Source organism: Gigantopelta aegis, chromosome 8 (genome assembly GCF_016097555.1).
Source record: "Gigantopelta aegis isolate Gae_Host chromosome 8, Gae_host_genome, whole genome shotgun sequence".
Lineage (NCBI taxonomy): Eukaryota > Metazoa > Mollusca > Gastropoda > Neomphalida > Peltospiridae > Gigantopelta > Gigantopelta aegis.
The window spans coordinates 56,475,398-56,493,636 of NC_054706.1; the positions used below are offsets into that span (position 1 = coordinate 56,475,398).

An 18,239-nucleotide genomic window follows, 5' to 3' on the forward strand; every position below is an offset into this window, starting at 1 on the left:
TATGACTGTATATATAGTAATACAAAGATATAATGTAGGATTGATTAAGTAAAACAGTTAACGTATTGACACCATGGATGAGGGCATTGGTTGCAGTCACTCTCTGGCTAGTTATGGCTGTATATATAGTAATACAAAGATATAATGTAGGATTGACTAAGTAAAACAGTTAACGTATTGACACCATGGATGAGGGCATTGGTTGCAGTCACTCTCTGGCTAGTTATGGCTGTATATATAGTAATACAAAGATATAATGTAGGATTGACTAAGTAAAACAGTTAACATATTGACACCATGGATGAGGGCATTGGTTGCAGTCACTCTCTGGCTAGTTATGGCTGTATATATAGTAATTCAAAGATATAATGTAGGATTGATTAAGTAAAACAGTTAACATATTGACACCATGGATGAGGGCATTGGTTGCAGTCACTTTCTGGCTAGTTATGGCTGTATATATAGTAATACAAAGATATAATGTAGGATTGACTAAGTAAAACAGTTAACGTATTGACACCATGGATGAGGGCATTGGTTGCAGTCACTCTCTGGCTAGTTATGGCTGTATATATAGTAATACAAAGATATAATGTAGGATTGACTAAGTAAAACAGTTAACGTATTGACACCATGGATGAGGGCATTGGTTGCAGTCACTCTCTGGCTAGTTATGGCTGTATATATAGTAATACAAAGATATAATGTAGGATTGACTAAGTAAAACAGTTAACATATTGACACCATGGATGAGGGCATTGGTTGCAGTCACTCTCTGGCTAGTTATGGCTGTATATATAGTAATACAAAGATATAATGTAGGATTGACTAAGTAAAACAGTTAACGTATTGACACCATGGATGAGGGCATTGGTTGCAGTCACTCTCTGGCTAGTTACGACTGTATATATAGTAATACAAAGATATAATGTAGGATTGACTAAGTAAAACAGTTAACGTATTGACACCATGGATGAGGGCATTGGTTGCAGTCACTCTCTGGCTAGTTATGGCTGTATATATAGTAATACAAAGATATAATGTAGGATTGATTAAGTAAAACAGTTAACGTATTGACACCATGGATGAGGGCATTGGTTGCAGTCACTCTGGCTAGTTATGGCTGTATATATAGTAATACAAAGATATAATGTAGGATTGAGTGTTAATAACAGAGTTAACGTCTTGACACCATGGATGAGGATAAATTCGTTGCAATCACTTTCTGCTTTAAGTCTCTGTGGTCCCTAATTTCTTTCTGTCATTATATTTATTAACTGCACCACTGGCCCTAGTTATTATTAGATTTCATCAATTATATTAACAGGTGGGGGTTTTTTTACTATTAAATTACATATTTCTAATTATATCTTATTCAGAATTTAAGCTGGATGCAAAATATTATCAACAATCTGGCTGATTTGATTAGAAAATCTGCAGCCAAATTCAAGCTTCTGTTAGACAAATAAAGTGTTATTAAGACTCAAAAGAAATGTATTGCTTGTAGAGCTGGGCAGTATTGACATTACAGGTTTGGTATTAGTATGTTTTTGGCGATTTATCTCGGTATCGATACAGTATTCGGTATGGATACAACTCTGATACAGATACCGATATCGAGCAGTATTTTCAGTATACAGTCAGACCTCGTTACAACGACCGTCGTTACTACGACATTTACACCATCCGACCACAAATTGTCAGGAATGAATGTACACCAATGTTATTCTGTTCATTATAACGGAATTCACACCTTCTGACACTGACAGAGCAAATTAGGAACAAACGTGCACCCAATGTCTAAAAACACCTATACAACGACATTACATAATCACAGATGCCGTAGTACGTTGGCAGTACACACAGCCATTTGGCATCCTTGATCTCGTCGCGGGCCGACAATGTCACATGATGTCTGAGTTACCGATGTTGGCTAACTATGTAGGCGTGTATTGCTTTTCAACATAAGCCTTTAGTCATTCAGTTAAAGGATTAACTTCGAACAATCATGTCTACTAGTTTTATGACATTTTGGAAACGAAGTAGGTACCAGTCGATTAGATTGACTGTGAAAGAGCTTTGATTAATAATAATATACTTAGGATTTAGTGATGGTCTGTGATCCATCCCCGTCGGTGGGACCATTGGGCTGTTTCTCATTCCAGCCAGTGTACCATGTTTGGTATATTAAATGCCTTTGTATGTGTTATCCTGTCTGTGGGATGGTGCATATCAATAATCACTTGCTACTATTGACACCCAATAGCCGATGATTAATAAATCGATAAAACGACAATTTCGATATAACGACAAAGTGACCCAGGGACGAATGTGGTCGTTGTAACGAGGTCTGACTGTACTGAGTTTTAAATGAACGCCCAGCTCTAATTGCTTGGGTTTCCAAATTACCTTTTTGGCAAATTAATAATGAAATATATTTGAGAAATTCAACTTTAGTTCACAATTAAATGACAGCTTGAACCCCGCATATTGCTCAAATGGTCATCTTGGCAAATGTAACACGTTTCTGGTCCAGATGTTTGTGTAGCTCCAGTGCATTTTACGTGAAACAGAAGAAAAAAAAACCCCCACCCAAAATCTGTCTTATCTTTTGAACAAATGTTTTTCTCAAAGCAGGGCTTCTAGAATTTTTATGAAATTCACTAGCCATGGGATCAGTAATTTTAGAAATTTACTAGCCATGATTAAAAATCCACTAGCCCTACTTTACTTTAAGTAAATAAAATTTTACTAATTAATAATAATAATTGGATATGTCACCTAAAGAGGGGATAAAGCTTAAAAACACTAACTTGGTGGGGCTGGAGTATGGTCAGGATATTCATATTTACAAAATACACCCAAAAAATTCACTAGCCGTCGGCAGTGTTCGAGATTAACGGTATCCCGATATCCCGGGGATACCAGAATTTAATTTTGGATACCAGACTTCAATAACCCAGTATCCCACCGGGATACCATATAATGTTGTTTTTTTGTTTTTTAATCCTGCATTTTTATTTCTCACTGAAACAATGAAAGTCATTATTTACTGGTAAAGTTAAGTAACAGTGTCGTCCAAGTTTGTTATGATGTTATTTATGAATTTCATTTAAGTGGGATACTAAATTCTCAGGTGGGATACCAGATTTTAAAATGTTAGTATCCAACTGGGATACTGCCCCAAATTTTTAATCTCGAACACTGGTCGGGCATGGCAATAGTAGTTATTTACTAGCCCAACATTGAATATCACTAGGCATGAGAGTGGGGCTACCATAATCTAGAAGCCCTGCTCTTGTACTCATCCCAGTTAAATGCTTTTATAATAGCCTTCAGGAATTCAAGTTACTAAAGCTTAAAACCTCAATTTATCATGGTTTAATATCTGTGGCAATAGTCTTTTAAAAAATTTAAACATGATGCTGTGGTTATATATCTGTTTCTTGTGATAATTCTACGATACGGTATCATCAGTTGAGTGAAAGACAAATGGCTGTCTGTCTCCATGAAATGAAATGTGCTTATTACTCCTTTGGGAAGAGAGATGTAAAGTAATTTTTTTACTTAAGCTACATTACATGATATGACAACAAGTTTGTTTCTCAGTTCTCTAGGCCAACATTAGCTACATGATATAACAGCTAGTGTGTTTCTCAGTTCTTTACGCCAACACTAGCTGCATGATATGACAGCTAGTGTGTTTCTCAGTTCTTTAGGCTAACACTAGCTGCATGATACAACAGCTGGTGTGTTTCTCAGTTCTCTAGGCCAACACTACCTGTATGATATAACAGCTGGTGTGTTTCTCAGTTCTCTAGACCAACACTACCTGTATGATATAACAGCTGGTGTGTTTCTCAGTTCTCTAGGCCAACACTAGCTACATGATATAACAGCTGGTGTGTTTCTCAATTCTCTAGGCCAACACTACCTACATGATATAACAGCTGGTGTGTTTCTCAGTTCTCTAGGCCAACACTAGCTGCATGATACAACAGCTAGTGTGTTTCTCAGTTCTCTAGACCAACACTAGCTACATGATATAACAGCTGGTGTGTTTCTCAGTTCTCTTGGCCAACACTACCTACGGTACATGATATAACAGCTAGTGTGTTTCTCAGTTCTTTACGCCAACACTAGCTGCATGATATGACAGCAAGTGTGTTTCTCAGTTCTCTAGGCCAACACTAGCTTCATGATATGACAGCTAGTGTGTTTCTCAGTTCTCTAGGCCAACACTAGCTACATGATATGACAGCTAGTGTGTTTCTCAGTTCTCTAGGCCAACACTACCTACATGATATAACAGCTAGTGTGTTTCTCAGTTCTCTAGACCAACACTACCTACATGATATAACAGCTAGTGTGTTTCTCAGTTCTCTAGACCAACACTACCTACATTCCTTTCCAATTGATTTGCTGATGTGCATATAACATTGTGTTGTTGTTTTTTTCACTTTAGGCTCTAGCCCAGAATCTAACAGACAATGGAAAACGTTTGAAGGCGCTGGAGAGTCAGTATGTTATACCAATGGAAGATGAAGTGGTAAGATTTTAAAGGCCTAGTATCTTACAAAACACAACACAACTATGAGGCAGGATGTACATCATTGATATGTACTGGCCTCTAGCCTCTTAATGGGTCACTTCCCTTTGGTGGTTGTTTTTCCCATGCAATACATCAAAGCTAGTGGTACATAGTGCTCGATTTATGGTAAAGTGGATATAAAAGATCGCTTGCTGCTTTTTAAGTTGGAATAGCCTGTATGGTGTCTGTCTGTTTGTCTGTCTGTCTCACTCTCTCTCCCTCCCTCCCTCCCTCCCTCCCTCTCTGTCTCTCTCCCTGTCTCTCTCCCTCTCTGTGTCACTGTCTCTCTCCCTCTCCCTCTCCCTCCCTCCCTCTCCCTCTCTCTCTCTCTCTCTGTCTCTCTCTCTCTCTCTCTCTCTCTCTCTCTCTCTCTCTCTCTCTCTCTCTCTCTCTCTCTCTCTCTCTCTCTCTCTCAATCAATCGTCGACATACTAGTCAACTATCTGTATCTGAAAACTGTTATGAGACATCACTAAGATAAGTATTCCTCACTTCCTGTCCATACACAACTACAGGTTTTAACAAACTATTGTAAACCATGATGAAATTCATGTGAAAACCTATGTATTAGCACAATAATAGCTTAATGCATTTTATTACCCCAGCAGGCGCTCATAACGGGGAAAATAAAAATCACTGAGAAATTATCATGCATTGGTTTAACGTACACTACTAGTAGACGATTTGACGCCAACAAACCAATCACCTTGTCGGTACTAAATATGACATCATCACAATTTGGCAAAGCAGACACAATGACGTCACATAATTTAAAGCGTTTGCGTTTACTTCTCTCTGGTTTCAGTGTTAAACTTGTAATAAAATGGTAGTTTAATGCAGTTCGTTGTAGATTTTAATAAAAAATTTTTTACAGAATATATAGAACGTTGGGGTTATTATTTGTGAACAGTGAATAAAATACAAAGTTAAAGCAATACCCAGAACAGTAAAGTAGTTTACGTCATTTCTATATATATGGACGTGTAGCCGATGTAGGCTATATCGAAAATAAAGGCTTTACAAAAAAAACCAAATAGCTGGGGTAATAAATAGAATAAAAAACTCGCTACCAGTTATTATCAAATTTATGTCCCTCGTGAAATAATTATTTCACTCAGGATATAAATTTGATAATAACTGGTGACTCGTTTATTATCCTATATCTAAGAAAAACAAAACAATACACATCAGACCTTCACACAACAGAACTAACCATGCAAATAAAGCTAATAGTCCATAACTTGCTGTTGTTTTCTAATTAATTTTTTCTTTTTGATTTAATTTACTTTTCTTTTTTCTTTTCTTTTTTTCCAGAAACATCTTAATGACTCATTGAATTCCTTGAAGAAACATTTGGACATCCAGGTATATAAACTCTACCACATTATCTTTCTGAAGTTAATATGATGAGTGCATGTTTTTATCTTCTATAATGAAATTCAGTTCATATCTTTATGATCATGACTCAGTAAGTAAAGGGGTGAGGCATAGCCCAGTGGTAAAGCGCTCGCTTGATGTGCGGTCGGTTTGGGATCGATCCCCGTCAGTTGGCCCATTGCGCTATTTCTCACTCCAGCCATGTTTTATTTAACGACCACTCCACACATTTTATTTACGGTTATATGGTGTCGGACATATGGTTAAGGACCACACAGATATTGAGGGAGGAAACCCAATGTCGCCACTTCAAGGGCTACTCTTTTCGATTAGCAACAAGGGATCTTTTATATGCACCATCCCATAGACAGGATAGCACATATCATGGCCTTTGATATACCAGTTATGGTGCACTGGCTGGAACGAGAAATAACCCAATGGGCCCACTGACGGGGATCGATCCCAGACCAAGCCACTTATTTAAATTTTAATGCATTTACTCTAGTTCTTTTATTGCAGAAGTGGAGCTGAATGTAGCTCAGTGGTAGAGCAGCACATTTTTTCTTCTTTAACTGTATAGACCAAGTGTCACTGTTTAGCATGTTCATCAGTGGGCCCATTGGGCTATTTCTCATTCCAGCCGTGCACCATGACTGATATATCAAAGGCTGTGGTATGTGCTATCCTGTCTGGGATGGTGCATATAAAAGATCCCTTGTTGCTAATCTAAGAGAGAAGCCCATGAAGTGGCGACAGCGGGTTTCCTCTTTCAATATCTGTGTGGTCCTTAACCATATGTCCGACGCCATATAACTGTAAATAAAATGTGTTGAGTGCGTCGTTAAGTAAAACATTTCCTTCCTTGTTTAGCATGTTTAACAACTCTCAGCTTATTAAAGGTTAACTTTGTGATAAAATTATGAACTGTATACTTTGTATTTCCAATAACAAGTAAAACGTTTTATTCCTACATGTACTTTTGCTTTCATGTGAGTACTGCAAAGCCTCTTACAAAATGCCTACAAAATGTGCTCCAAAATATATCTGAAAACAAGCGAGCCATAAACGTAAACTGTACAGCAAATCATAGAAATTATTCGTCGCCATTCAAGAGAACATCATATGAATTACATCACTATTCGTTCCAGCCAGTGCACCACGACTGGTATACATTTAGGCTGTGGTATGTGCTACCCTGTCTGTAGGATGGTGCACATAAAAAATCCCTTGCTGCTAATCGAAAAGAGTAGCCCATGAAGTGACGACAGTGGGTTTCCTCTCTCAATATCTGTGTGGTCCTTAACCATATGTCTGATGCCATATAACCGTAAATAAAATGTGTTGAGTGCATTGTTAAATAAAATATTTCTAATAATACATCACTATTCAAGAGAATTAACCTTTGGTCCTTTTTTCCTTTTAGCCAAAAAGTAATTTTAATGCAGGAATTTCAGTAATTTTTATACAGTTGTTACAGCCTTTATTGGAAATATGATGTCATCTTCTGGTACAACTTGGAATTTTATTATTATTTTTTTTTTTTTTTTTTTATTTACTTCATTATAAAGTTAACCTTCAAACAGTGTGCCAGCTAAGGTGTCATTAAACGAATATTCATTTCCTTGCTATTTTAGGACAAAACAAAGGCTTTGCTGGATGGTTTGCAAGAGGCTGAGAACAAATTTAATGCAGAGGGCACTACAAAGGTTACAGAGGTATGTATCTGTATTATAAAGACTTTGTGGCAGAATCATTTAATACAGAGGGCACTACAAAGGTTACAGAGGTATGTATCTGTATTATAAAGACTTTGTGGCAGAATCATTTAATACAGAGGGCACTACAAAGGTTACAGAGGTATGTATCTGTATTATAAAGACTTTGTGGCAGAATCATTTAATACAGAGGGCACTACAAAGGTTACAGAGGTATGTATCTGTATTATAAAGACTTTGTGGCAGAATCATTTAATACAGAGGGCACTACGAAGGTTACAGAGGTATGTATCTGTATTATAAAGACTTTGTGGCAGATCATTTAATACAGAGGGCACTACGAAGGTTACAGAGGTATGTATCTGTATTATAAAGACTTTGTGGCAGATCATTTAATACAGAGGGCACTACGAAGGTTACAGAGGTATGTATCTGTATTATAAAGACTTTGTGGCAGAATCATTTAATACAGAGGGCACTACAAAGGTTACAGAGGTATGTATCTGCATTATAAAGACTTTGTGGCAGGATCATTTAATACAGAGGGCACTACAAAGGTTACAGAGGTATGTATCTGCATTATAAAGACTTTGTGGCAGAATCATTTAATACAGAGGGCACTACGAAGGTTACAGAGGTATGTATCTGTATTATAAAGACTTTGTGGCAGGATCATTTAATACAGAGGGCACTACGAAGGTTACAGAGGTATGTATCTGTATTATAAAGAATTTGTGGCAGGATCATTTAATACAGAGGGCACTACAAAGGTTACAGAGGGCACTACGAAGGTTACAGAGGTATGTATCTGTATTATGAAGACTTTGTGGCAGATCATTTAATACAGAGGGCACTACGAAGGTTACAGAGGTATGTATCTGTATTATGAAGACTTTGTGGCAGGATCATTTAATACAGAGGGCACTACGAAGGTTACAGAGGTATGTATCTGCATTATAAAGACTTTGTGGCAGGATCCTTTAATACAGAGGGCACTACGAAGGTTACAGAGGTATGTATCTGCATTATAAAGACTTTGTGGCAGATCATTTAATACAGAGGGCACTACGAAGGTTACAGAGGTATGTATCTGCATTATAAAGACTTTGTGGCAGATCATTTAATACAGAGGGCACTACGAAGGTTACAGAGGTATGTATCTGCATTATAAAGACTTTGTGGCAGATCATTTAATACAGAGGACACTACGAAGGTTACAGAGGTATGTATCTGCATTATAAAGAATTTGTGGCAGGATCATTTAATACAGAGGGCACTACAAAGGTTACAGAGGTATGTATCTGTATTATGAAGACTTTGTGGCAGATCATTTAATACAGAGGGCACTACGAAGGTTACAGAGGTATGTATCTGTATTATGAAGACTTTGTGGCAGATCATTTAATACAGAGGGCACTACAAAGGTTACAGAGGTATGTATCTGCATTATAAAGACTTTGTGGCAGGATCATTTAATACAGAGGGCACTACGAAGGTTACAGAGGTATGTATCTGCATTATAAAGACTTTGTGGCAGGATCATTTAATACAGAGGGCACTACAAAGGTTACAGAGGGCACTACGAAGGTTACAGAGGTATGTATCTGTATTATGAAGACTTTGTGGCAGGATCATTTAATACAGAGGGCACTACGAAGGTTACAGAGGGCACTACGAAGGTTACAGAGGTATGTATCTGCATTATAAAGACTTTGTGGCAGGATCATTTAATACAGAGGGCACTACAAAGGTTACAGAGGGCACTACGAAGGTTACAGAGGTATGTATCTGTATTATGAAGACTTTGTGGCAGATCATTTAATACAGAGGGCACTACGAAGGTTACAGAGGTATGTATCTGTATTATGAAGACTTTGTGGCAGGATCATTTAATACAGAGGGCACTACGAAGGTTACAGAGGTATGTATCTGCATTATAAAGACTTTGTGGCAGGATCATTTAATACAGAGGGCACTATGAAGGTTACAGAGGTATGTATCTGCATTATGAAGACTTTGTGGCAGATCATTTAATACAGAGGGCACTACGAAGGTTACAGAGGTATGTATCTGTATTATGAAGACTTTGTGGCAGATCATTTAATACAGAGGGCACTACGAAGGTTACAGAGGTATGTATCTGTATTATAAAGAATTTGTGGCAGGATCATTTAATACAGAGGGCACTACAAAGGTTACAGAGGGCACTACGAAGGTTACAGAGGTATGTATCTGTATTATGAAGACTTTGTGGCAGATCATTTAATACAGAGGGCACTACGAAGGTTACAGAGGTATGTATCTGTATTATGAAGACTTTGTGGCAGGATCATTTAATACAGAGGGCACTACGAAGGTTACAGAGGTATGTATCTGCATTATAAAGACTTTGTGGCAGGATCATTTAATACAGAGGGCACTACGAAGGTTACAGAGGTATGTATCTGCATTATAAAGACTTTGTGGCAGATCATTTAATACAGAGGGCACTACGAAGGTTACAGAGGTATGTATCTGCATTATAAAGACTTTGTGGCAGATCATTTAATACAGAGGGCACTACGAAGGTTACAGAGGTATGTATCTGCATTATAAAGACTTTGTGGCAGATCATTTAATACAGAGGACACTACGAAGGTTACAGAGGTATGTATCTGCATTATAAAGAATTTGTGGCAGGATCATTTAATACAGAGGGCACTACAAAGGTTACAGAGGTATGTATCTGTATTATGAAGACTTTGTGGCAGATCATTTAATACAGAGGGCACTACAAAGGTTACAGAGGTATGTATCTGTATTATGAAGACTTTGTGGCAGATCATTTAATACAGAGGGCACTACGAAGGTTACAGAGGTTGAAAAAAACTCTGAATTAATGCACTAAAAGTATATTTTTGCCAGCCTCGATCAACATGTTTTTCTATCACCTGTCAACACGTGTCTGTCAACGTTGTAATGATCAACCTTGCATATCAACTTAAATAAATTTACATAGAAGCTTCAATACATACCTTATTGTAATTTATGAATCCATAAATGAAATGAATGTCTTATTTTATCTGTTGATGTAAACATCCAAGCATACTTTGAATTTCCCTCTGAGTGACACAATGCAAAATGGCTGCACACAGACTTTGAAGATTGCACTTGCAGCATGGCCTATTTTAGCTATAGTCTGTTTCAAAATTATCATTGATTGTCCTATAATTATGTCTAACGAACACTATTTGTACTCATTTACACAGTTAATAGCAGACAATTTTTGTTGAATAATGATCAAATATTTTTACATTGGCTTTTTTATATTGTCATTTTGTGTTGTCCAAACTAAGGAGCATGGAACACCATTTATATTTATCTCATTTGCACAATCTAAATGTTTCTGAAACAGACTATAACAGAAAGTGTTTGTTATTTAGAACTTAAAAAAGTCGGATCCATTGTTTGTTACTGTTTTATGTAAACATTAACGACAGAAGTGGTTGTTTTAATGTTTGCTGCGCAGACTTATGTGCCGTCATGCAGGCCAGTAAATGCAGAGGGGTCCCACTAAATATGTGCTCATTACTTGAGTTTAAAAAAACATTAAAATTAAAATAACTTTAGTTGTAACACGTTTATTGTTCCATTGTACTGTGGCAGTGAAACAAATATTTTTAAAGAAATATTTTAACTTTAAAATATAACGCAAATGCTTAGGTGCGCAGACTTAGGTGCCACCCTGTGTATGTATCTGCATTATAAAGAATTTGAGGGCGGGATGTAGCCCAGTGGTAAAACTCTCGCTTGATGTGTGGTCGGTCTAGGATCGATCCCAATGGGCTATTTCTCATTCCAGCCAGTGCACCACGACTTGTGTATCAAAGATCATGGTATGTGCTATCCTGTCTATGGGATGGTGCATAAAAAAGTTCCCTTGCTGCTAAACGAAAATAGTAGCCCATGAAGTTGCGACAGCAGGTTTCCTCCCTCAATATCTGTGTGGTCCTTAACCATACGACACCACATAACAATAAATAAAATGTGTTAAGTGCATCGTTAAATAAAACATTTCTTTACCTTTGTGGACCCACTCCCTTATTGAATTTATTCCAATCATTTCCCATGAGTGGTATATTAAATACCATGGTATGTGATGTCCTGCCTGGTAGCTGGGGTTTTTTTTTAAGGACTAAATTATTTCAGAATGACCAAGTGTTTGACATCTGATAATTAATGTTCTCTAGTGGTGTCATGTTATTTAACAATTAAAATGAAATAATTTGTTTTGTCTTAGAGAAATAATGATTTTGAACGTTAACATTGAAAAGGAGAACACTTAAATTTAGTTGATAGGAGGTGATAACTTGTCTTCTTCAATACATATTACTGTAATATTAATTTTAGATGCCCTATAGTAACTTAAAATATTCTGGAGTGTCGTTGAACAAAACATATCTCTCCGTTCACATTTAATTGCTATTTCAGAAACTGAAAAATGTGGCTGAAGAACTCAAGAATTTAACTCAAAAGAGGATCAATTCAATAATCGATTTGGTAAGTGTTTATTGTTTTTCCTTAAAACATGCCTCAAACAGAAAACCCCCACCTTTTGTGTCTAGACATAATGAATTTAGAAGATCCCATTTCTATTTCCTCCTTCCCTCTTACCTTCCTCCTTCTTTCTCTCTCTCTCTCTCTCTCTCTCTCTCTCTCTCTCTCTCTCTCTCTCTCTCTCTCTCTCTCTCTCTCTCTCTCTCTCTCTCTCTCTGCCTCTGCCTCTGCCTCTGCCTCTGCCTCAATTCCTCCCTCCCTCTTTCCATTACCTTCCTCCCCTCTGTCTTTGATTTAATCTTTTGTAATTTAGTAATTATTCTTAGGCCCAGTGATGTATATACACAATCTTCCAACATTTTAAAATTATTTGCAATAAACATCTAGTGTTTCAGATGTGGCAAAATGGAGACCCTTAATGTGATATCGCCCATTTCATCTCCCAATAACTTTATATAATTGTATAAAAAATATATACAATTTATGTGACTTTATACTGAACATCAGGCTATTTTTCCGATTGATTTCTATACATTAGTGTTTTCCCTAGTTTGTTTTAGCATGGTGCAGCACCATTCCTCAATAGTCTAGCACCATCTTGCCCTAATCAGCACCATGCTGCCCTGAGATTAAACAAGCCTTTTTCAGTAATTAATTCTAAAATTGCCTTTATAAAACACCCAAAAAGGTATTATTAATTAATAAAATATGCCTTTTATATCTTTTGCCATTCATTTATTAAAGCAAGCACATAAATTACATTAATGTTATTTCAATTAATTTTTGTGTATTTTTAATGAAAAACAAGTGCCCCGAAAATGGTGAAAATGCCCCAAAAGTGTTTGGTCTACCATGCCTTGCCAGATTTCTAGGGAAATCACTAATACATGTTTGATGTTGTTTTCAGATTGAGAAAGCTGGCAAGTGCAAGCCGGTCTACGAGTCGGTGTATATGATGACGGATGCTGTCTGTGTTTCTGTTCTCAACCCTTTGGTATGGTGTTACTTTGGTGTTATGCTTGTATTGGTGCTGGGGTGGGATGTAGCCCAGTGGTAAAGCACTCTCTTTATGCGCAGTCGGTCTAGGATCGATCCCCGTCGGAGGAGCGGGACGTAGCCCAGTGGTACAGCATTTGCTCGATGCGCAGTTGGTGTGGGATCGATCCCCATCGGTGGGCCCATTGGGCTATTTCTCATTCCAGCCAGTGCACCACGACTGGTATATCAAAGGCCGTGGTATGTACTACCCTGTCTGTGGGATGGTGCATATAAAAGATCCCTTGCTGCTAGTCAAAAAGATTAGTCCATGAAGTGGCGACAGCGGATTTCCTCTTTATATCTGTGTGGTTCTTAACTGTATGTCTGATGCCGTATAACCGTATATAAAATGTGTTAAGTATGTCATTAAATAAAACATTCCTTGTTAGTCATAAGACAATTGCTGGATTGTTGTTTTAGTTTCATGTTGTGATACATCCAGCATATCGGCATGTTGCGTCGCAAGTGTAAAAACAATTTATCAGTTCCTCTGTATATGATTTTTATTGAGAAATATATTAACTTAATTGAGATTGACAATATTTGGGGTGTTTTTTTTGTGTTTCAGAATGGATTCTGGTTCAGCATGGGTTGGTGTATCTTCTTTTTCATTCCAAGCATAATATTCGCTGTGTTACTGGCCGGTTTGTACCGAAGGGAGGACGAGTATGAGGAATCTAAAGACTTCGATGACCCGTAAGTTCAACTTTTTTTTCTCTTCTTTTTCTTCCTTTTTATTGTTATTATTTCAAATTACTCATTTTCATCTTGTTGTTGCAAAGATGTTTTCCGTTTCAAAAAAGGGTTATGTTCCGTTTCATAAATTCCGTTTTTTTTTTGTTTTTTAAAGAATTAAATATGTAATTAACAACTTGACTAACACAGTTTGTGACAAGATGGGGGCCTACAGGACAAAATGTTATTTATTCATGATTCCCAGGAGTTGGGGGCGGGACGTAGCCCAGTGGTAAAGCACCCGCTCGATGCACGGTCGGTCTCGGATCGATCCCCATTGGTGGGCCCATTGGGCTATTTCTCATTCCAGCCAGTGCACCACGACTGGTATATCAAAGGCTATGGTATGATTTGAGAAAATAAAATTTGAACAACAAATTTCTGTATAATATTTAATAGCATTCATTTTTTGTTTGTTTTTTTGTCATTTGATTTATGCATAATCTGCAGTGTAGCATAGTGAAAGTCTTTCTATTTGCAAATGAAGAACTATTGTTCTGATCATGCATTTGCTTGTCTATCCTTATTATTAACATCATGATGATCATCATAATCAATAACATCATCATCATTAACAAATTATGCTTATTTTATACCCATCTCTCCACCTAAAAAAAGGCATGGCTTTCATTGTATGGTATGGGGAACTGTTCAAGCATGCCATTCAAAGATTTGGCCAGAGAGTTCTGCCAATGACAGATTTTTTAAAATTAATTAATTTAAATTTTTTTTATTAATTAATTTTAATTTGTTTTTAATGTTGTCATTTATGTATGTAATGCCTGCAGCCATGTTTGATTTGGTTAATAAATTAATTCTGATTCTGATTCATTTTTCATACTTTTTTAAATGCTGGGCCCGTGCTTATAAAACTTTAAAGTCTAGACTTTAACGTAATGCTATTTGAATGGCGTTGCCATGACGTTAAAGTCTGGACTTTATTAAAGTCTAGACTTTAAGGTTTATAAGCACAGGGCCAGGTTGGTATATATATATATCAGAAATGTGACTTTTCAACAGATATATTTCTTTGAGTTTAATTTTTTGACAAAAGAAAAGAAAAGATGTTTACAATCTTTATCTGATTTGGATCTAAAATAAAAAGAGATTTGAAAAAAAAAGTCCTTTTAAAGTTTTATTTTGTATTATATTCACCATCCCTGATATATTTGGTGTCTGTGATCTGTAAGTGTACATATTGTGTGGAATATAACCTAACCTCATGTGATAACATATCTCTTGAAGGAACTACCCTACGTATGGTGGGCCCCACCCTGACACCATTCCACTAACCAGGTGAGAGATGTTTTCTTTCCTTACGAGAGTTTAGTCACACTTCTTCAGATATTAACACTAAAAATATCCTTGAAAAATAGTTGATTTTCTGTATATCCCAAACACTGATTTTATGTAATTTGTTTTTCAATTTTAATCATTTGTTACTTTATATTTAATTGTGTATTTTGTATTGATATATAAGGTTTGGGTTACAGAATTTTTTTTTCTTAAGGATGGCATAACTTTTAGTTTAAATTCTAGCCTTGCTGAAGTGCCTTTTAGATGTACCCAGTATATTAGGGCGAATTCACTAGACATGTAATGATCGAGGCATTATAAATCTGGAAATATTGGCAGAAGTAAAGTATTAATTTAGTGACAGCGTAATTACTAAATGCTAACTTTGCTTTCCTTAATGCAAATTATGACATCGAAAATAAATAGGAGACTTTTATGATGACCTCTGAGGTCACATTATGAGTCTTACTACTCCACAGGTGCAATTATGTGTTTGTTTGTACCTAATGCAGGACTGTGCCCTGATCAAAAGCTTAGGCAGGGGGGGGGGGGGGGCACTACTTTTTATAAGCAAATGAAACACTATACAAATTAAACCCTGAGATGTGTATGCTATTTTCTGGAGTAATAAAAAAAGGAAGGAAAAACGTGAGATTCTCCCCTGGAGGGTACGGCCCTGTAATATACATGTATGTCCACCCTGAACTAGGCTTACAAATTTTAAACAATTTTGGACTCTGTCAAAAATGTAAAATGTTAAACTTTCTCCAGTGATATTGAACACTTTTAGACTTCTCTTCTTACCTTTGAGCAGCAGAAGTTAATTAAAGTACATTGTAGTTTAAAAAGAAAACCCAAGAAACAATTTAAGCACATTATTTAAGTAGCACTTACTAGCATTCACACTTATACTATACTAAACAGCGGTGTTACTGGGTAATAGAACTTATACGTTCATGCCATAGTTATTATGTATTCATGTTTGATTTGAGCAGCATGTGTTAACTTGATTGGTTAAAAATGTGGTTGCTGAATGTTCTGGTGTTGGATTAGCCACAATGCTTCCCAGCATGCATTCTTCCTGCTTTAACTGATTGGTTGAAGAAGAATTAAATGCCCACCCTGAGTTACTGTGTGTATGTTTAATGTGCATCATGGATTAATGAATTAAAAGAGGTGGTAGTTATATTCATTCAGCTGCCCAACAAACAAATAGCAATTTTTTTTTTTTTTTGTTAAATATTTTTTTTACAAACCCCTAAAATAAAAAATACATTAAGTTAATTATTACTAAATACCAAATAATATCCATTTTCAATCTCCCAACATAATCTTTGTTTTAATATGAATAAACTGTTATGACTTACGTAACTCTCCAAAAGTACATTACAAAGAAGTCTGTTTTATTTGAACTTTATTGGTATTGTAAAGTACAAATTACAGTTTTTATGTACATATACAAAAGTAACAATGTTGGCGATAAAGGTTTATTGAAAAGCATATTTTGAATTGAAATATATTTTATAATTTCTTCCTGTGTGTATGCTATTCCTGTTTCTATAAGTCAGATTCATGTATTGTTGACACTGCCAAATATGTTTAGTTACCTGCATGTATAGTTAAGAATACAGTATTGGAATTGGTTAATATGTTAAAAAAATTATTATTTTTCAAATATTTGTGCTGTCACAAAATATTCTGCATTCAAAATGTATTTCAGTCTTACATTTCTTCAGATTGGCTGACTTTTGACCCTTTTTCACTTTACTTTTGTCATTTTTATTTCATATTTATAATTAACAATTTAACTTTCAAAAACATTTTCTACTCTCTTTTTTTTCTCATCAACCTTCATTTTATTAAGAACTTTGCTTTTAGAAAGCACTATGCATACATGTATATAATGTGATGTGATTTTAATTTTTAAAATTTAACTTTTTATCCCTTTCAGCTATGTTCTTTTCTATAAGGTTTACAAAAAAACACCATTATTTAATCATAGTATAGTGTGCTCACCTTTTTAAAAAATAATTTCAGTCTTTATATTTAAATGGCTATCACATCCCCTGATAGAGCATTGTTTTCTTTGACCTAGTTATCTTCAAAGTCAGTAAGGTGACCTGTTTCGACAGCCACAATTTATTTCAATCTTACATTTCTTCAGTTTGATTTGACCCTTTTTCAGGTGACTTCTGTAATTTTTTATTTCATAATATTTTCAATCAAACTGTTTATTTTAACTTGATCTTTTTTTAAAACCATCTTAAATTTAATTTAAAAAAAGTCTTATCTATACCTCTGTTTACTTTGACCTCATTTTTGAACCATGATTTATAATAATAAGATTTTTTATTTTTGATTATTTTTCTTGACCTACATGTATTTTTAAAACTATTATGTATTATGATACATGTATTAGGATTCTTTTCCTCTCTCTCTCATTTTTTTTTTATCTACTCTGTTTATTTTATCAGTAACTTAACCCATTTTTGGTAGCCACATTTAATTTCTGCAATTGGCACACATTACACTGCTGCTTGCTTTCTGCAGTGTCAATCAGCATCTTGGCCCTGAACCGGGATATTCCAATTCTGGCTATCACCGTGACGACTACCGCCAGCCGAGGAACAACAGTTCACACAATAATGGCTATCCAGCATATGGGGGCGGCAATCCCAGACCTGACTACCCAGGTAGTAAAGAGCCCTTGCCCCCTGCATACGGTGGCGGCCCACAAGTATATCCTTCTGACCATGGTTTTCATGGCAAGCCGCCAAAGTATTCTTACTAACAGTAAGTACTAGTGCTTTTTTCTACTAACTTCTAATTCAGTAATACTCTTTTTGAGTTAAGGTTGATGACAGTCACTTTTCGCACCCTTGTGGTGGCTTTGTACACAATAAATGTAACATATTGTCACGGGGATTCTATAATTCCCGTAACTGAATAAA

At 36.0% G+C, this 18,239-nt stretch overlaps 1 protein-coding gene across 5 annotated transcripts in view; it reads left to right on the forward strand.

The window, feature by feature from the left end:
- Positions 1 to 18,239, forward strand: part of LOC121380166 (prominin-1-like) — a 105,146-nt gene that overhangs the window by 72,304 nt on the left and 14,603 nt on the right. For 3 of the 5 annotated variants that reach the window (XM_041508962.1, XM_041508961.1, XM_041508963.1), the window contains 8 exons: positions 4,466 to 4,549; positions 5,906 to 5,956; positions 7,603 to 7,683; positions 12,154 to 12,222; positions 13,127 to 13,213; positions 13,826 to 13,953; positions 15,238 to 15,288; positions 17,839 to 18,081. In XM_041508962.1, coding sequence (XP_041364896.1) covers positions 4,466 to 4,549; positions 5,906 to 5,956; positions 7,603 to 7,683; positions 12,154 to 12,222; positions 13,127 to 13,213; positions 13,826 to 13,953; positions 15,238 to 15,288; positions 17,839 to 18,079 — 792 coding nt within the window. In that variant the 3' untranslated portion in view covers positions 18,080 to 18,081. The remainder of the gene's footprint in view (positions 1 to 4,465; positions 4,550 to 5,905; positions 5,957 to 7,602; positions 7,684 to 12,153; positions 12,223 to 13,126; positions 13,214 to 13,825; positions 13,954 to 15,237; positions 15,289 to 17,838; positions 18,082 to 18,239) is intronic. The other 2 variants (XM_041508964.1, XM_041508965.1) reach the window with 2 other exon arrangements.